Source organism: Sylvia atricapilla, chromosome 5 (assembly GCF_009819655.1).
Source record: "Sylvia atricapilla isolate bSylAtr1 chromosome 5, bSylAtr1.pri, whole genome shotgun sequence".
Taxonomy (NCBI): domain Eukaryota; kingdom Metazoa; phylum Chordata; class Aves; order Passeriformes; family Sylviidae; genus Sylvia; species Sylvia atricapilla.
The window spans coordinates 71,285,918-71,305,864 of record NC_089144.1 but is presented as its reverse complement, the minus strand read 5'-3'; the positions used below and the strand labels follow the sequence as shown (position 1 = coordinate 71,305,864).

The window sequence follows — 19,947 nt, the reverse complement described above, 5'->3', positions numbered from 1 at the left end:
GTCCTGAATAGGCCAACATGAAGGATAGAAGTTGGGAGGCTGCAATGAGGAACACAGCTGGGGAAAAACAGAGAACAGCAGGGGAGACACAGCACTTCTGCCTTCATTTTCCGATTTTAAAAAGGGGGAAAGCACCTCGGCTATGAAACCAAGACTTTTCAAGTGGGAACAGATGGTGGGTTAAACTGGTGCCCATGCCTTCATGGCATGAACTACAATGTCTCCTTTCCCAGAAAAAGCCATGTACATTACACATCCTCACTGCTTCCCTCTCTGTTTTGCCTGCTGTTTCTATGAGAAAGCCTATTCATACACCTCCTGGCTCTTTTCCTGAACAGTTAATCCTACTGTGCCCCTGCTCTATATGTTCTTAGGCCAGATGGGAACTCAAATAACTTCTTGTTTCCAGCTAGGAACAATTTGGTTCTCCCACAGCAGTCACAGCCACCTACTGGGATACATCCTTCCCAACAGGCAAACATTTTCCTCTTCCTTTGGTTGCTGCCTCCTTAATATATGAGTTTGGAGTAAAGACTGTGCCCCTCACTGCTTGCCTACACTTTTTCTGCAAAGTTTGGAGAAAAATCCTCTGACTACTTAATTCCCAGCCTCTTTTTTTTACCTCTGCCATAGTTTTCCCAACAGCTAAAATACCATCTTGATGCAATCCACAGTCTACCCCTCCCCTAGACCCTCTCAACCACTACCACCACCACCACCTTCCCTGCTCAGCTCCCTCTGATCCCAGTGGTCTCTTCTAGAGGTGTTCTGCTGTATTTTCAGCCCTCAGCACTTGGAGAAGATGTTTTTTTTGCCCTTCACAGAAATGACCTGTGGTCTGTCTTCTGAAGGAGTAAGCTCCATTCTATGCAGCTCCATAGGAAATGGTACAGTATTTGGTACTGGGCTTGGTGCATGGAGATAGCCACAATTTTTCCCCAAAAGATTTATTGCTGGGAAAACAAGAATACACCTGGATTCCTGCAGTCCTGGAAGGAGAACAAGCAGCATGCAGGCAGCCATAGACCCAGAGCAACAAGTTCCATTCTTGAACATTCAAATGGGGCAACACAGTCTCCCCTCGGTCAAAAACTTTGGACTGTGTTTGTCCCACACCTATCACCATGAGATCCTTCAAGTACGACCACAGAGGGCAGGGAAAATCAAGGACTTCTCTGAAGCACTGTGGTCACTCAGCAGTTGCCTAGGATGTGCTGAACACACAGTGCAGGTATGCAGGAGAACAGCATTTTCCAGCTTTGTTGGGAAGCAAGATGCCACGGAAGGGGAGAGGCAGCAATAAGAAAAAGAGAAGAAAGAAAGCATCATTTGAAGCAAAATATGGTGCTATCCTCAGCCTCTCTGAGGATAAAAAGGGTCTTTTTCAAAGTTGCTCCAGTGAGGAGGCAAGGAACAAGAGCAAGACAAGAGAAGCCACCTGGAGTTTTGGCACCAGAGGAAGAAGCCAATAGTGATTCTCCCAAAGCTTTTCTTCCTGCAAACTTTCTGCCTGTTCCTGACTGCTGTCAGACAGGAGTTCCTACTGCTGGGAAGTTAACAGCCTCCATTTGACCTCTTTGGCTGTTTCATCGTAAGGCAAATGAGATGAGGACAATCTCCAGAGAGAACAGTGTAACAGAAGGAACAGCAGACAGGAAGGTCTCGAAAAAGCAGCTGATAACATTTATGAGAAGACGCACAGTGTTAAAGCTCCCCTGGACACTGGAAGGTGCTGCCTGAACTGCAGAATGCAGAATCACGGATGACAATGCAGACAGCTGCACTGCGTTTATATTTCTCGGTTTCATTCTGAAATAAGCAGCAACCGAGCAGACAAACTGCAATTTAAGATGGGGAGGGAGGAATCCAGAAGCAAGGAGACCGGGCTGTGTCACATAAGGAGGAGCAGGAGGACGCAGAAAATTCCCTGCTTGTGCAATCAGAGCCAGCAGTTAGTCGGCAGCTGAAATCCTGCTCTGCATTTTGATGGCTGGAGGCGGGGGCGGCTGTGGGAGCAGAGACAAAATCAGGGCTCAGCGAGGAGCCACAGTGCCAAGGTACAGCTCAAGGAACCAACCCAGTTAAATTAGCGCACGGGGGCTGCTGCTGGTATCGGTCATCTCTGCAAGATGGAAAAGAAAACATTAGCGGTGGAAGCAAGGGCTTTCCAGCCAATCTAAGAGCAGCTACATGAGCAGAGACAGCTGCTTCCGAACGGGAATGCTGCTGAAGAAAGGCTCGCTCCAGCTGCATAACAGAGAAAGGCAAGAAAGATGTTGAAAGAGAAAAACTGATCAATTCTAGGACTGAAGTCGAAATTAAAATGCCTTTCATTTCAACTAATTGAAAGTTGGTTGGCTTCTTTACAATTTCTAATTCTCTTCCAGGTTGTCTGGGCTGCAGGGTATTCTCAAAGCATCTGTTCAGCAAGGTTCATGAGGCACAGGAGGCTGTTACAAGAATCAGATCCTACTTATGTTTTCTCCAGTGTGAAATAAAAGCAATGCTTGTGCAGTCTGTGAGTTTGCTACTTACTGACACCAGAAAGAGTGAGACAAGGAACTCGGTGAGTTCCTTATGAGTAAGTTCACTGATGGCACAGACACCTGCAAGGATGATAAAGCATCACACTTCAGAGCACACACACTTGGTGCAGCAGGGTGCCAAATGGGTCCTGTTCTGTCTTCTGTCTTCTCCTGCTGGACAGGAGACCCTCTGAAGCCCCTAACAGTGGCTGGACCTTTCCTGAGAATCAGTGGCAAATTTCTTGCTAAACGTAGGCTGTTTTTCCCAGGGCCAGATCAGTCTCTATCGGTGCCCATGGATCACTCTCCCTGCTCTGGGCTACAGACACACAGAGGTGGTTTCTTTCTTAAGCCTAGAAGAAAAACAAGACTAACCGATGAAGTCCATAAATGGCGTATAAATATTACTAGAAACCAGTCTTTGCATCAAACCAGATAATCTCAAGACCTCCACTCAGCCCATAGTCGGACTGTATCCAGTGCCACCCCGCAGGAGGGGCAGCCCCAGCAGGATCCACTCTTTGTACAGAGCACCAGCAGTAGGTCTGCTACAGACACAGGTCCAGCCAGCCCCCAGCGGAGCCCCTAGAGACACCTACCCGATGGCTGAGGCCGTCTGGCCAAAGTCCTGGGGCTGCATGGGGCTGGCTCTGAGGCCCCTGTGTGCAGCCAAAGTGTGTGGCCAGCAGGGCTCCTGTCACTGGCTGGAGGAGCAGGTGAATGGCACAGAGGGTGAAAGCCGTGCTGCTCCAGCACCCGCTCTGCAAACAGGTCCCTGCACAGTGGGGCAACGACCCCTGGTGCAGCCCAGAGGTGCTCCACAGGGACAGGACAGAGTCTGCAGGACCTCTACAGGGCTGCCATCACTCTGGGGCAGCAGGAGCACGGAGCAAGACGGCAGCCAGCAGCCCTGAGCAGGGCGGATGAAGAGATGGAGGCTGCCAGCCCCCAGCCCTGCTTGGCCACCCGCTGCCAGCCCTGTGGCTGGGGGGCAGAGCTGAGGGAAGGGTGGGAAGCAAAGCTGCTGGAGCAGGAGAGCAGAGCAGCCAGCACTGAAGGCAGTGGTTCAGAGGTGGGAGAGCAGCACAGGAAACCTGGCATCACACTGCTCTAGGCACTTGTATCTAAACTCCTCCAGGTAGGCACACCCTGCCTGACCTCCCAAAAGCACAGCCTGGGGACACTTGCTGTCGGTGATGAGAAACAGGGAGCAGCACGGGGGAAGAGCACTCGAGCAAGACTCTCCCAAAAGCTGGGCAAGGTTGAGGCATAACACTGCTTTACGCTTCCCAGCAGGGAGGATGAGGAGAGCCAAGAGTGTGTGTGGCAGAGCCCGGACCCTCAGCACAGACACGTTTGTGGCCAGCACGGAGCAGCAGGGCAGGACCACAGGGGCTCCCTGCCGTGACTGTCCCCACACTGTGCTCCCTGTTCAGCCCTGCACAAACCCAGCACCCCGTGTCAGACCCTGGGCAGGCTCAGCCAGCTCCAGCTGGTGCTCAGGACCAGTCACATCAGGTGACATCAGCACAGGCAGAGGCACGTGGAGACCATGACCCCAGTAGTGCCGTAAGTGCTTTCCAGCAGCTCCTGCCATAATGCCACCTTGTAATGCGGTGGGAGTGCACCCACCTGCTCTCCAGGCCGGGGCACCAAAGCTTTCCTTGAGCTGTGCCCAGGAGCACAGCCAGGCAGAGAAAAGGCACGGGGCTCTTTAGCCTGCCCTCCGCAATAACCACATCTGCAGCCATGAATCCAGAAAAGCTGGGCTGCTGCAGAGCTACAAAGGTCAGGTCCAAGGTTCAGCCTCTTGTATCAGCAGCTGTCAAAGAGGAAAAACTAGGGCAATGGCATTTCCACGGGCATGAGATGAAAGCCCTGATTAGTAGTGATTACTTTAAAGGCACTGTTGATTTAAGAAGACGCAGATCAGGTGTTATGAAACCCTCATGTGTTCTGCCTGCATTTGCTCACCAATATGCCCACAGATTCCAAGAGTTTAGCACATGCAGAAACTGCTCTGTCTCCCTGCCTCACCCCTACAGGAACAAATTCGATGAAACTTCAGGGGCAAGAAGAACAAGAAGTGCACTCCCAGGTACATCTTTTAAAAGTAGAGCCCCCAAGTCAATCTACTGGGGTCAGCACCTCTGCAGGGCAGCACAGGAGGGGACGATTCATGCTGGCAGTAGCTGGAATGACTACTCCACTGCTAGTGCCTTGGCTCCTGTACCTATTATCAACCAGTCATCTCTGCCCTTCATCCCTGTCCATGTCTCTCTCACTGTTGTCTCTCAATCTTTCTGCTGTCTGAGTGCTTATCTATCACTCTCTCCTTTTCTCCTGCTGCCACAACCTTCAGTATCAATTACCCACCCTTCAGGCATCTCTTTGCTCAGAACTTCCTAGCACCCTCTGTGCAGCACCTCAGCCTGTCCTTTCCCTTTTCCAAAGGAACCACGGACGGAAAAACCTCTTCCCTGAGTTGATGCAAATGGATTGTTTGCTCCTCAATTTCCGTCTTGTTCTTGCTTTGCTTCACGTTGGGGAGATTTTGCCCTCGCAGGTTTGCTGGCCCGCTCTCCAGAGCACGGCAGGCGTGCAGCAGCTGGCTGCGGGAGGACCGGAGTCACCGGCACTCCCAGGGTGGCACACACATCCAGCCAGATCTGCTCAGCAAGCAAACACCCAACTCACCTGAACCCAGCGTGGGTCTCCCTCAGGCAAGCCCCTCCCGTCCTATCCTTTCCCGTCCCACTGGAGTCCAGGCAGGGAATCCACTGAGTGCCAAAGAGATACAGCAAGAGTTAAGGCAGAGACTACCCTCTCTCCTCCTCCCGTCCCACCCCTTCCACCAGCTCCCCCCACCGAAGTATCACCCAGCTCATGCGTGGGTGCTGGGACGTAGGGAAGGGAGGTGCATCACGGCGGAAGAACTTTCTCCCCTAATCCCTTACAACATGCACCTCTCCAGACCTTGAACTGTGGCCCTAACAAGAAAGCAAGATGAGAAAGCAGCTGCAGAGAGGCAGGATAAAGGCCCAAGAGTTTGTAAGTATTAACTACATCAAGCAGGGAGTAAGTCCATGTCGTCTTGACATGCGGGGCAGGAGCTCTCCCCTTGCAGACCCCACAGCATGGCCCGGGCTGGCTGCCACATACTCCCACTGTTCTAGGGCTCCACCACTTCAGTGGGATAGGGGCATCCCTCAGTGCCATCCTACAAACGTGCAGGATGAATCTCCATGGAGCATTCCATTAAATCTTGGGTGGCCAAGCTCAAGTCTCACCACCACCGTCAGGCGGGTGGAGCAAAAGGCAGAACGTGGGTGGGGAAGGAACACTGTGGGGTCACAAAGCCCCCGCCATGCCCGTGCCATATGCTGAGAATATAAACACAGCTCATGGGGCAGAGCAAGGGCAGGCGCTGCTGGAGTCTTTAGAGTGTCTGGGCACTCAGTAGAAGGGAGCAATCCCTGTGTGGCTTTGTTCTGACAACTTTCTTTGTATCCATCTCAGCCCTGATGGCTTTTCCAGAGCTTCTCATGACCAACACCAGTAGCAGGCATTCCAGTTACACCATTTTTTTCCAAGATATTTCAGCTCAGCTTTTCTCTTTTTTTAATGGTTGTGTCTAAGGCTGTCACTCTTCTGTCTTTTGCTTTGTCTGCTAATGTGCCTGCCAAATTCCTATTGACCTTTTCACGCACCCATGTGGTCAAACCAAAGCGCCATGTGGGAGGGAACGTGGGACATGTCCAACACATGCTCAGCGATGTCTGGACTCACCAGTGGAGCATTTCTCGGGCCCTCAGTGGGAAACACAGGAACTGGCAGAAGTCCTCAATGCCACAGCATGTGGAAGAAGTAGGTTTACCTGCCTGCACACTCTAGAGAGGTCGTTTGTCATACTGTCGCTACCATGGGCGCTAGAAGCCAGTGAATCAGACCCCATTAGAGAGTGCTGGATTGCCCTGGGAACAGATGATGCTGGAGAGATGCATAAGGAGAATCGACTCTGGACTGTGTGAGATCCTCAGGATAAACCACTGAGGCCAGTTCTGGAGGCAGTAAGGGAAAACGTCTCCATTTACTGGGGCTGTTTCTGGGATTAAACTTTCCGAGTATGCTATTTTCAAAGCTCTCGGCTTTCACCTACCCCACGGGCTGGCTGAGCGGATTGGTCCCATACCCAAAGAAATACAGGATGATTCTTCCCTTGCGAGATCTGGCATCAACATCAGACAGGACAGCCTCCACCCTCTGCCTTTTAGGGGCTGTTGCCAAAGTCCTGAAAGACTGCACGGTGAAGAGCATGTGCTGGCCCTGCCTTGCCTCTGACCCTACTCGTGGATGACAGTGCCACTGGCTGTCCTGTCACAGAGGACTGGCATGACCCAGCACAACTGAGGAAAAGGTGCAATAGAGGTTATCCAGATATGAAAAGGGGATTGAGATAAGCCTACGCAAGCAGAGCTGACCTAAAAACTTGATTTATCCATGCTGAAGTGTTTCACAGGAACATCGCAGGGATTTTGCAAAGCTGTAGATGGGAAATGACCTGTGACATTAAGGTAAAACAAGAAGAAAGTCAACCTAAATGAAAACTTTATCCAGCAGTGTGTGAAAATCATTCTCCAGGAGGGTAAAAAAAAGGCTATTTCTGTTTGCCACCCCAGAAGGTACCAGAAGTTACACTCAGGCTTCAGAGTTTCCCACCAGGCAATAATTCACAGGGTTTTTTAATCGTGCTGCAGGCAGGGGCACATTTATCTCACCGCACCAGCTTCCACGTGAGGGATCTCACTGGTGGGATGACCCAGACTGAAATGCAAAAATCACATTCTGAGCAGCTCAGCTGGTGGGATACAGACTGTGCTCTGTCCCATCCCAGGAGAGAGCAAGGAAAGGGGTGACCCGCTCCCTGACCACCAGCTGGGAGAGTCAGCCCTGAGCAGGCAGAGTCAGCCCTGAGCAGGCACTCTGGGCTGAGCAGCTGTGAAGGTAGGACAGGGTTGCTAAAGGATGTGACAATTTGACTGCAGGTCGTCCCACGATGTGGGCTCCTCCTCCATAAGCGTGGGTGAGGTTGCTCTTAAACACTCATCCTCAGAAGAGAAACGCTGCTTGCAATAAATCCTGGGAATGTCCAGAGCAGCCCTCCCCAGGTGGCATGACCCCCTCCCAGCCCTGGACCCATGCTGTGAGCAGCCCACACACCAGCAGCCCCCAGACCCCCACATCCTGAGGAAGCCCCATCTCACTGCACCCAAGGGTGCGCAGGAGAGCTGGGAAAGCACTGCTGTCCGACCACACAGAGGTGCCCACGCCCTGTGCAGCGCCAGCTCAGCGCCAGCTGCACAGGTTTCCATCCCTCTCTTTGAAAGCACCAGATTCCCTCAACCTGCCAGACCCAGGGCAGCTGGACACCAGGACTCAGCCTTTGCCCTGAAGGATGGCTGACCCCAACCTCAGATCTGTCCTGCGCCTAATCAAAGGTGTCCTCCTCCCCACCCTGCTCACCACCTGCTAGCTGGCAGTGCCCTCACGCCTCTCCTTTTACAGTTTCTTTTCTCAGAAGGTGAGCTGGCTTTTCCCATCACCGGGGTGTCCCCACCCTTTCCTGCCTCTCAGCCTGCTCTGACACGCCTGCTGAAGAGCCAGCCCCGAGGAGCAGCCTGCCAGCCCCAGCCCACGCTAGGGCCATGCTCCCTGGCAGCAGTGAGCAAGACGCAAGGCTTCAAGCCAAAACTCGAGTCAAATCTCCCCCTAGCCCAGATTTGGAGAGAGGTCTGTCAGCATGACACCGTGTGGGTGAGTCCAGTCTGCGCTTTACAAACATTAGAGCCGGTCTCTGGGACAGTGGTTGGACACATGGAGCCTGCAGCCCTGGCTGCTCCCCTCGCTGAGCCAGCTGGGGGAAAAACCACTGCTGCCCTCCTTTGTCCGGACTAATCCCGTCTTTTAACACTTCTGCTAACAAAACAGGAGAAATGCTTGTTATAAGAGAAATAGCCGGATTGTTTTATATGAAGAAATTTATTAAAGTCAATTCGGTTACAAAGAAATAAAAAAGCCCACCACCAAAATAAAACAAAAATTGAAGACACCAAGCCCGGGAGTTGGCACCTGGTGAACGAGGTCAGACCAGCGGACAGTCCTCCCCTTGTTCACAAGAAATTGCTGCTGGAGCTTAGATTTTTATACAGTTTTTGTGCCCTCAGGCTAGACCCAGGATGTAAATCTCTTCAGCCGTCCGATATAGTGTTATCTTTTCATTGCATAGTTACTCCTGGGTTTAGTGAAGTCCTTTTGTCTTCCCCTCCGGCCCGGCGATGATGTCCAGGTGGCGTGGGTGTTTGGTCAGACAGTGATGATCTCTCCTTGTCTCGCTCCAAAAAATTGTTACTTCGCCCTGTGCCTTCAAATGCAAATGAAGTCTCTCCCTGAGTTTTAGGTTTTGCAGTCTGAATTTTACAAAAGGGGTGCTTCGTATATTTACTATATTTAACTGTCAGCACTTTATATAAAATATTATTACAAGCATGAATTAATCCTTAGCCTCCCTCATAACATGCTGATTGCCCCATGGGCACAACGCTGCTGCTTCTCCGGCTGAGAACACGCCTTGCTGACTGAACACTATGTTTGCGGGGGATTTTCCCCTAGGCATTTGCTGTAATTTATTTTTCACGTTTATGGCTAATTTCTGCCTGAGTAAGCCCGTGACTTCCGACAACAGTTTCACTGTAACTACTCACAAGTGAACAAAACCAAAGCGACGGGAGCTAATGAGGCCCCACGAACCCTGGTGGGCTCCGGCAGCCACAGCATCACTCCTGCGCCGGAGTGAGGAGGAGGAGGATGCTGCCAGGAGCCTTCATCTGTGGAAGTACAGGCAGGGGGAGACACGGCGCGTTTCACAGCATCCCTGGTACGGGACAGGATGAGGCCAGGGCAGACGGCTTAGGAGCCCGGAGTCAGCAATGAGGGAGGTCAGGCGGGAGGACTGGCAGTGCTGGGGAGACATCTGCACTCTAACAGCCTCTGAGCTGCGCAGCACTGCTCGCTCTTGATGGCAGGAGGATCACAGAACAAAGGCCGGCAGAGGACACACGGGTGTGTGCCTGTTGGCCCCTGCTTTCCCTCCCTGCTCCCTCAGGGCAGCTGAGCCCGCCGCTGTGGGACATGTGACAGCAAACACCTCTGATGCGCGGGGCACAAGGACACAGAGGACAGCGTCAGATGGAGACACAGAGAGGCGCCTGTTGGTGCTCCACAAGATGTTGCGGCTCTGGACAGGTCGTAGGGAGACAGGGCTAACAAAATCGCTGGTAACTGCTGGAAAGTAGCAGCTTCTCCAGTGTTCCCCCACTCGTGCTTCCCTTATCTGCAGCGTGCAGATCCTCTCAGCACGAAAGGGCTCAGCCAAACACCCTGCTCCGTGGGACATGCTCGTTAGCACTGCCTGGAGGACATATTCACAGATTATTAGGAGATCTCTGCTTCACAGGATTATGTATCCCACGAGTTAACATGTTCATCTTCCCCTGTTCTCTCCGTTTATGCACCATGGCATCCAACATATCCGCTTTTCTTGTCACCAAAATGTGCAACACCACTCACAATACAACATTCTGCAGCAGCCATGGAAAACTGCCCTGTAGTTACCACTAAGGGCAAAAAAACTCTGAAGCATCTGTTCAAACATCCCAGGATTTGGGATGCTTTCCACGGCAGCAGATGCATCCTCATCTATGGGTCTGTCCCTGAGATCTGAAGTCTTTCCCCTGCCCTCCATCCATCCTCCATCCATCCTCCATCCATGGACAAGGAAAGCTGAGTATTCTCCCCAGGCACCACTGACACAAAAAGGGAAAAGCAGAGCTTGGTCTTCATGGATGGATAAATGGACACATCATCCTTTCCAAGCACCAATGACCTGAGGCAGAATTTCAGGGACTTCTTTATTTTTAGGTGGACTTCTCATTTGAAAAGAAAATTTAAAAAAAAACCCCAACAAACAAAAACAAACAAACAAAAAAAATCAAAACACATACACACCAAACGCCTCAAACGAACAAAAACCAAACCAAAACAAAAACAGCAACAACCCCCTCCCAAAAAAACCAAAACAAAAAACCTGCAACACCAACGAAACAAAAAACCCCCAAATCAAAACTAACCAAACAAAACCAAAAAACCCACGATCACCACAACAAAACAATCTATGAAAAAAAGGCCCTTTAATCTCATGCCTGTTATCCCATAAGTAATGGGTTGAATTCTCAGGCAAATTTGTAGGTTTTGGATTCTGAAGGTGGGAAATATCAAATGACCACAACCCTCTTGTCTAAAGGGAGATCAGCATCTCCCCAGGTGGCCAGAATATGGTGCATATTCCATAGACTGCAAGGCTAATCTTGGATGCAATGAAAATCTCTTTCCCCATATTCCAAATCATAAACAATCACCGTATGCTGATATCACCGTATTCCAAGTTTCACCAAAAATTCCTTTTAAGCGTGGTGTCTTAAAAGCGTTGTGAAAAAAATGTCACGTCTGGAAATTTCAAATAAATTAATTTCAAATTTAGTCCATGTTCTGGTTTAGGGTAAATTTGGGAGGAAATCTTTGAATGGGGTTCTTCTGGAGAGCAAACTCAAATGGCCTCTCATCTTAGCTGGTCCAGGAAAGGAACTTTCTCAGAGAAAAGTGGAAAAAAACTATTTATTTAACAATCATAATACTTATAAGCATAAGGAATGAACAATATGAAACAATAAAACTTCTCTCTGCTCCGAGGAGAGATGGTAAAACTGAGGGAAATCTTTGCTGTGAGTTAGCTCAACTCTCCTATTTTTTTATCAGTTTCAGTTCTTTCAGCACTGGAAAATGCTGAGGTCCAGGCCCCAGTGGGCCACAGGGGTGAGATCTCAGGGGGGTTTGGGTTTTTCAGTCTAGAGCAGATTCAAACAGTTTTAAGGAAAAAAAAAAAAATTCAGGAAGCTTTTTTAACTCAGCTAGCTAAACTAACTAAAAGAAAAAAAAAAAAAAAAAAGCTTTTTCTCTGGCTACTGTCCGTACTTTTGACAAACACAACTGAGCCCAGAGAGAAGAATGTGCAGAAGTGAATGCTGTTTTTTCAAACAAACTTCTTTCTTCTTGTGTGCATCTTCTTTGCTTTGTTCTCAGAACCACTCTTAAAGGTGCAGAACACAACACAGAGCACACACAGAACAGATGATGAAAGCATCATAACGTTACTCTAGGACAGTCCATCACTCCTTATCCCTGTATTGTCAACTTATCACCAAAACTAAATTGAATTCTAACTCTACAAACACATGTTATACATGCATATATCTATATAGAAACAATATACAGCTGTATACAGACAGTTGCAGTGACATTCCATAAAAAGTGATATTTACACATGGTTTACACTTCACAATTCGATCTTTCTGAGGTACACAGCACGTCGTTCTATCTTTCTGTATTATTCACTATGTACAACTTGGGTTTTGAGCAAAGACAGTTTTACAGATGGGTTTGTCTGTACTTGAGGTAGAATTGATTTAAACTGTCTTTTTAAATAAACTTTTTACATGTGCTACAGGGGCTTTGTTTTTATTTACTGTATGTAGGAGCTCAGACTGGGCAGGGCTTGCTCTGTTGGTGGAACTTCGGGTGTTAACTAACCAGGTGGCTTTTGTTAGATGCTGTTTTCAATTTTTGAAAGATCTTTTACTCAGAGCTTTTAAGGCGTTTTGAATAGTTTATTGTGCTTTTTTTACTTTTTCAGCAGCTGGTGTGTGGTACGGGATATGGTACCATAATGGTACATAATGCTATGTTTTCTAGTTCAGGTGTTGATAAGGCATTGAAATGAGGGTTTTTGTCTGACTCAATCTTCTCAGGGGTACTATGGCTTAAAGAACTTGCTTTTCAAGGCCCAGAATGCTGCTACGGGCTGTAGGGTAAGGTACAGGGTGGGTCTTCAGCTATTTTGTGGTGGCTTTTAGTATTGCGAGTATACAGCGCTTACCTCGGTGTGTCTGGGGCAGTGTAACTCATTCGACAGGCTTTTTTATACTTATATTTGGACCACTGTCTACTATACTATGGAGGTTTTATTTGCTTGGCTTGTTTGATTGCAGTACATGTGTTACAGCTATGGATAACTTGAGAAATACTGTTTATGGTGAGATCTACTTTTTGGTTTTGTACTCACTTGTGGGTGGCATCTCTACCTTGAGGACTTGAGGCACCATGAGCTTATGGAGCTAGGAACGCCTTGCTTTTGTGTTGGCAATTTAAGTTTTCTTTTTGACGCTTCTATTTTTTGTAGCTTGATTTACTCGTTTGTTGTTTTGGTGCTCTTTATTAGCGTTACTTCTGGGGACAGGGGCACTGCCTGGTGGACTTTCCCTTTTCTGCCCTTCTGAGCTCACCGTTCCCCACGGGAGGTAGACATCCCCCGGGAAAATCCCCCAGGGAAGGCAGGGGAGGAGGAGGAGGCCGGCGCCAAGGCTGGGGGCCTGGGGCCACCTGGTGGCTAATGGCTCAGGATGCGCTAATTCGCTTTAATTCGCTTTAATTCGCTTTAATTCGCGTTTCCTTCTGCCCACGGCAGCAAAAGCCTCGGCCGTAGCGTGGTGCCCACCAGTGTCCCTGTGTGCCTCCGGCTGCTGGCTCAGCTCTGTCCAGGCTCCAGCTTCCTCGGGCTTTCCTGGGAGCCGTCCAGCTTCCCAGGGTGATGTGTCCTCTGGCTGCCCTCCTCGGATGCTGGGGCTACAGCACTTAAAACACAAGCTCTTTGAGTTTTATTTCTTGTACCCAAACAGCCTGGAAACTAGGGGCCCTGGTTGTTGGCATAACACGTGGATCCCGTTTCCACCACTCAGCCCTTCTTCCATTCACAGGAAAACCGGCAGGACTGGCTCCAGAGCAGCTGGAAGGTGCTCGGCCCAGGGAAAGACACAGACCTGCTGAAGTGAGGGAGAGCTTCCCATGCTCCCTGGCAAGAAGAAAACACAAATCCACACGCTCCTCTCAGACCCCAGAACAGAATGACTCATCAGACAGATGACACCTCTGCCTGAGCGCTGGCAGTGGCTCCAGCAGAAGGTGGCATTGCGCTCTTCACCAGGGTAGCCCAGGCTTACCACTTACAGGAGCCTCTGAACCACTGTCCCCTGCTCTCCTTCCTACCCTAACCCAGCTTCCTCTCCCCTGGCCACCTTCCCATATCCCTGAGATCCAGACCTGGATGCCCAGCAGAGCTCGGCTGACACCCATCTCACCTATCATGCTGTTGGCAAGGAGCACCAGTGAGACAAAATAGAGACAGAATGGATCTAATCAGGAAAAACATAGATTTAATGGAATGAATGGAGAAGCTCCCAAAGTCCACGCTGGAGCCACAGCTCTGAGACGCTGACTCTTTACTCCAGGGTCAGTCCTTCCTTTCTGCCCACCAGAAGCCTGGGGATGCTCAGGAACACTGGGGCTTGATGTGCTCCTTCAGAGCTCTCTCCAGGGAGAGAATTAAGGTGCATTGCTAACTCCACACAGACCATCTCCGTGGCAGCCTCTTCCTCAGCCCTTCAAATCTTCCAGAGAAGGGAGCTCAGCCCAGAAATCCCTCTCTCCTTGGTGAGTGCAGAATCCTTGCATTATCAAACGGGTGGCAAAGGCTGTATAGAAACCATCCTGGGGGGAGGGAGGGAGAGCCACACTGGTCCTAGCAATGAGATTCGAGCTCTGTCAGCATCAGGAGGCCATCTCTGGTGGAGGGAAGGGGCTGCTCTATGCCTGGCCTTGGAGGCAAGTCCTCAAGTGGGCAGGTGAGTTGACGGAACCTCTGGAAGGCAAAGACAGAGACTAAACAGAGGTGCAAGGACAAAAAGTGACCCGGGCCCTTGCCTACCAGTCATGAGTTTCATTCAGCCAGCCAGGCCCAGATGCAGATCTGGTCCCTAAATGCCAGGACCAGACCAAATAAGGACAGTCAGTGCTTCAGGAACTGAGGGGATGAACTCATCTTCCAACATCTTGTCCCAAGGCGAGCACTGAGCACACGATATATCTAACACAGGGATAATGGAGGAAAGCTCTGTCCTCTGTTTGTTCCAGGCCAGGGCAAGAAAACAGCCCGAAGGAAGGTTGGTGACCAAGTACCTCCAGGTCATGCCCTCCCCCGGCACAGAGCCTGTGCACACAGGATTGGCTTTAACAGGGACAAGTTCATAAGGGGTTACTCTCATACCACATCCCGCTGTGCAGCCTTGCCATGCCCCTGCAGCTGTTTCCACTCCTCCCTGTCTGTGCTGGACACAGGGGTCAGGGGCCCATTGCTGTTACCACTCCTTCGTGAACACTTGGAAGAGGAAGGGAATGGTAGGGATCCTGGGGATTCAGGACTGTTTGTGAAACCTCACCCTGAAGTCATAAGCTATGATAGGGATGCATCCGGAGCAAGGCCTGGTTTTCTGGCTCCTTGCCTCTCCAGTGTGTTACAGAGCAACCAGCAATGCATCACTCTGGAAGCAGGACAGACCCAGAGCGCTAAGGCTGACAGGAACTCCAGATTCCCAGTGATTGTCTCCATTCCAAATCTAGGGCCTCAGCACAGACTGGTAAACTCAGCTGACCATAACGCTCGGAGGACCTGGAGCTTTCTCAGAGCAAGTCCTCAAGCCTCAGTTAAGGGCTGCGTGGAGATCATCTTTATCCTCTCCATCTAATGACTTTTGTCGTGGTGTAACTTGCCAAGAGACAGAAGAAATGAAAACAGGGTACCATGGGGCAGCAGCCAGCTTGGAGCAGCCCTCCAAGGCAGAACTTTCAAAACCAGGTCTGTTATAGCCTTTAACTCATTTAATTAATTTATTCTGGACTCCTTTCTAATCAACCTGTAACACATAAATGATTCTGCTGCAGGGCTGGAGTTCAACACAGAAGCACAGCCCATGCCCTGATCCTAGGGCAGCAACCTCACCTCTCTGAGGGAGCCTTTGATGGTGGAGAGTTTGTAGACGATCCAGAGGGGGATGCACACCATGGAGGAGAGGGCCAGCAGCCAGCCCAGCGTGTCTCCCCACCACGGGTACACATACTTCTTGTTGTACGTCAGCGGGGTGTATTTGATCAAGGAAAACAGGAAGGTTGCCTGGCAAGGTGAATGACACCAAGAAAAAAGAGAAAGAAAATGAACACTGTGAGCAAAGAGAGGTCTTCCTGGTGAGCACACATCTGAGCAGAGGCTCACAGTAAAAAGGAGAACCTAAAGGGCAGCAACAGAGGAGACATCCTTTAAACAGGGTTTGCTGGGACAGCTCCCATGGGCAACACTGGTCACGGCATCAAGGAGCTTGTCCCACCAGCAAACTCCTCTGTCACGACTGAGCCTCTCCGTGTTGTTAAGCCCCACACCTGGCTCCCAAAGCTACAAGCACAAATAACGAAACCCCCCATAGTCCAGGCCACAAAACCTTCTGTACATATATGGACATCCCTCTGTATATATAAGGTGTCTGTGGCTCAGAGGCACCCAGCTCTTCCCAACTTCCTCCCCGCAGCTCCTCCTCCTGTGTGTCCTCACCATGCAAACCGCAGGGGTGATGAAGAGCCAGCAGTATTTGATGATGGGCCACGGCCGGTAGCCGATCATGTCTTCAATGTTATCGTAGAAACGCTCAGCACCTGCAGAAGAGGGCGAGGACAAGATCCCTCACTGCCACCAGGGAAGGAGGGCAGCAGGCTCTGCATGTCCAGGGTCCTGCTTCACCACTGTTTAGGTGCAGTAGCCTCAGCAGAGCCAACAATCAGAGTGTGGCCAGCTTTGGTCTCTGTCTCTGTCCCTATCCACCCGGAACAGCTCAGTAGGTCAGCAGGGCCAGCCCCTCAGCATCTCCAAGGCTAGCACCTCAGCCCAGGCTTTACCCATACCTGGTGACTGTCAGGACTCAGAGAGGGCTCTCAAAAATGTTTGAGTCTCAAGTCCTCTGAACACAGGTTGAGAAAAGATTTTTCAGACAACTCCAATTCCCCAAGGAAGGAGGGTTTCAAAAGCAGGAGCGCACAGGAACATGCAGGGGATATCTGCCAGGCAGATCCCCCAGGGTGTTCCTGTCAGGAGATCCCTGCCAGCTGAGTCCAGGGGCACCAAAGCAAAGGTTTAGATTCTGCCTTGCACTGCGAAGCAATTATCAAGTTGAGCTACCGACCAGCATTTTGAGAATAACCAGACAAGAGCGTGAGAGGCCAGAGCTGTGGACCCCCCAGTTCATACTCACCATAGACCCAGGCGATGCAGAGAGTCTCAAAGATGGCCACAAAGAGCAGGCACATGCCACTGGCAGCGTAGTAATCAAAGAGCTGGAAGACATACATCCCACCCTGGGAAGGCCCAAGTGGGCAGCAAGGGGAGAGACAGGGGAGAGGAATCAGGCAAAGAGCTGGAGCCAGAGCAGGAAACAAACCCAGTATCTTCCCCAGGGCTGGAGGCATCTCCCTCTCTGGGACAGGGTTTTAGCCTACAGAAAAGGCACACCCCTTGTGCCCCAGGCTTGCCAGAGACATGCAGCCAACCCTGCTGCTCTCAGGAGTCTCTGCAACCCTTCATTTCAATGCAGGGCAGCACAGCAGGCTGCAACCCACTGCCAGGGATTGTGGGGATGTTTCAGGAGAAGAGAAAACCTAGGCAGCCCTTGTAGCTGGAAGTGAGGATGGAACCCCCCTTTAAGATACACAATCCATCTGATTGGCTTTGAAGTCCCAGTTTGCAGAAGGAAATAACTGCATGCAGGCTGGCTGTTTCCCGGCCCTGGTTTGCAGGGCTGCCTACAAAACAGGCCTGTGGGTAAGTCCAGGCACAATGTTGCACATAAAACAACAGAGACAGCTTTCCAACAGTTATGCCCAAGTGAAAACAGAAAGTGCCAAGAGCATCCCGACAGCATCAATCCACACGCGCATGTTGCTAGGCTGAGTTAAAGGTTTTAAACAAGAACAGTTTAGCTCCCAGGCAATTAATCACAAGGATAACACAGAGGATATGGGTATAACAGATAAGAGGTGCACCCATGCCTGACAAGTTTCCTTATAGCAAGTGTTCCTGAAGCTCCATTCGGGAAGAAAGAGAGGGACAGGGGAACTCCCATTCCTATGCAACAGGCTACAGCTGTAAAAGTTTGGTCTGTATCAAGATAAATTTATAACCACAACATAGGCTGTCAAGAGCTCCAGCTATCAGTCTTCGCAGAAGAAGTACCAGGACTGTGACTGGCACAAGGGGTAAGGGCTGGAAGGGAGAAGGTGAATGGCATGAGAAAGGCAAGGCAGCCTCCTGCAGGATGGGACTGAGCAGTAAGCTCTTGGCCCCAGTGTACACCTCACCACCCACCAGGTGCCACTCTGTCCTGTCAAGCACCATGCAGGTGGTCTGAGCCCAGAATACCTCTGTGAGCATCACCAAGCCAACCAGATAGGAGAGGATGGAGACTAGCAGGATGAGGGTCTCCCGGCGGTTCTTCTTGCGGAAGATGGTGGGGTACATGTCCACGAGAGCTGTCACAAGGCTCTCCACGCACACAAACTGCAAAAAGCAGAGATCCCACCTCCGTCAGCCCATCCTGAGCAGCTTCCCAGCCCCGCTGGCTCCCCCTCAGCTCAAGCCTGTCCTGAAGAGCCAGTGGCTTTTGTCTGGTAGGGAATCGCTCTGCTCCTGCGGCTTTACCTGGCTGTCCAGTCCCAGCAGAACAACCATGAGGAAGAAGAAGCAGGCCCAGAGTGGGGAGAAGGGCAGCATGACCACAGCCCGAGGGTAGGCGATGAATGCCAGGCCAGGCCCTGCAGGGAGAAGGGCTGTCAGAGCGGCGGCACGGCAGCGGCACGGCACAGCTGGTTCAGACCTGCCTGAGGCAGCCACTCGGCCAAGGCACAGCTGGTGGCCATGCAGCCTCTCACGCCAGCAGCATCCGTGCTGCGCATGGAGCTCGGGCTCTTAAAGGAGAAGCAGTAAGGGAGATAAGGGGACAAGGCAACCTCTGGCTGCTTCACTGCTGCAAGGGCTGGGAGCCAGGGGAAGCCTCTGAGCCCAGGGAGCACAGCACAAGCCTGGGCATACGCCATGCCGTCACCTCAGCGCCCTCCCCACAAGAGACAGCAGCTGCCTAGCCCACCCTCACCCTCAGAGGCAGCTTTTATTAGGCTCAACCCACAGCTATTGCCTCTCGATCTGCATTCATGAGTGTGCACTCATTTGCGCTCATTTCTCTCTGTTTTTTGGAGGCAGAGAGCAAGGGATGGGAAGCTGCAGCTGCAGGCATCCCCTGGTCACCGGGGGCTCAAGTGGCAGCTCCCCCACAGTCCCATCCCACCAGGGTCTCACTCACCTGACTCGGCCACCTCGGCGATGGGCACACCCTGCTCCTCTGCCATGAAGCCCAGGATGGAGAAGATGGCAAAGCCAGCCACAAAGCTGGTGCCACTGTTGAGGAAGCACAAGGCCACACAGTCCCTGGGAGAAGGGGGCAAAGCATCAGCCGGGTGTGACCCAGACCCCAGGGCAGCACCTGCTTTTCTACCCCAGCCACTGCGTCTCTCCTAATACACCTGCAGCTTGACTCAGCACCAGGAGATGCAGAAAGATGCCCCAGGCTGGACAATACAGCAGGACTCCCTCAAGGGAAGCCTTGTCCAAGGACAGCATAAGGATGCATTGCTCACCTAAGCTCCTTGCTTGTGAGACAGTCTTTCTGCACATCTAAATGCCAGGGTTTTTTTCTCGTTTTTCCTCTCTCCCCCCCCGCCCCGGTCCCTCCTGTATCAGCGTGTAACAGTTTATTTTTGTCTGAGAAGGGTACATGTTTTTTTCTGTAATAGATTTCTCAGAGCAGTTACAGTCTTCTGGGTTCTCAGCACTACTAGGTATCTCCTGGTCTTTGCATTATGAGAAAAAGATAATCACAGCCATCCAATTTATTTTGTCTGATCTATTCCCTTTTGTCTCTGTTTCATCTCATTCTCATCCATCAACACTTTAAACTGAACATCTCTTATCTATCCAATTCCTTTTCATGCTCGAGTCTCCCTAGTCCTCTTGTGACTGCAACCCTGGGGACAACAATAACATTTGCAGCATCATTCTGAAATATTCTGAACCAATCTGAATGCACCCCTTCTGGCATTTCATGGCCTGCTCTGACTTTATTAAATGCTACTCTGCAAATCCAGTGTGATCAGTCTTCAGTTATATAGTATTTTTGGGGCTTTGTGCTTCTGCTTGCATGTTAACTAGGTCAGAGCCCCTGCATCATACAAATTCAAATTATTCCTGCCAAAGCACAGCTCCTTGCATTGTCAAGGACTGCACAGCACTCAGCACCATTTGTATTTTGGTTTCTAAGGCCCAGTA

At 50.8% G+C, this 19,947-nt stretch overlaps 2 protein-coding genes across 2 annotated transcripts in view; both read right to left on the bottom strand.

Moving 5' to 3' along the window:
* Window positions 1-5,273, bottom strand: part of LOC136361886 (sodium- and chloride-dependent betaine transporter-like) — a 37,716-nt gene extending 32,443 nt beyond the window's left edge. The window contains exon 1 of the mRNA XM_066320120.1: window positions 5,223-5,273. The gene's annotated coding sequence lies outside the window, so the exon portion shown is untranslated. The remainder of the gene's footprint in view (window positions 1-5,222) is intronic.
* An 8,609-nt stretch (window positions 5,274-13,882) lies between these two features.
* SLC6A13 (solute carrier family 6 member 13) overlaps window positions 13,883-19,947 on the bottom strand; it is a 30,742-nt gene continuing 24,677 nt past the window's right edge. The window contains exons 9-15 of the mRNA XM_066320125.1: window positions 18,926-19,050; window positions 18,268-18,380; window positions 17,989-18,126; window positions 16,826-16,928; window positions 16,132-16,232; window positions 15,529-15,699; window positions 13,883-14,391 (exon numbers count right to left, since the gene is read on the bottom strand). Coding sequence (XP_066176222.1) covers window positions 14,272-14,391; window positions 15,529-15,699; window positions 16,132-16,232; window positions 16,826-16,928; window positions 17,989-18,126; window positions 18,268-18,380; window positions 18,926-19,050 — 871 coding nt within the window. The 3' untranslated portion in view covers window positions 13,883-14,271. The remainder of the gene's footprint in view (window positions 14,392-15,528; window positions 15,700-16,131; window positions 16,233-16,825; window positions 16,929-17,988; window positions 18,127-18,267; window positions 18,381-18,925; window positions 19,051-19,947) is intronic.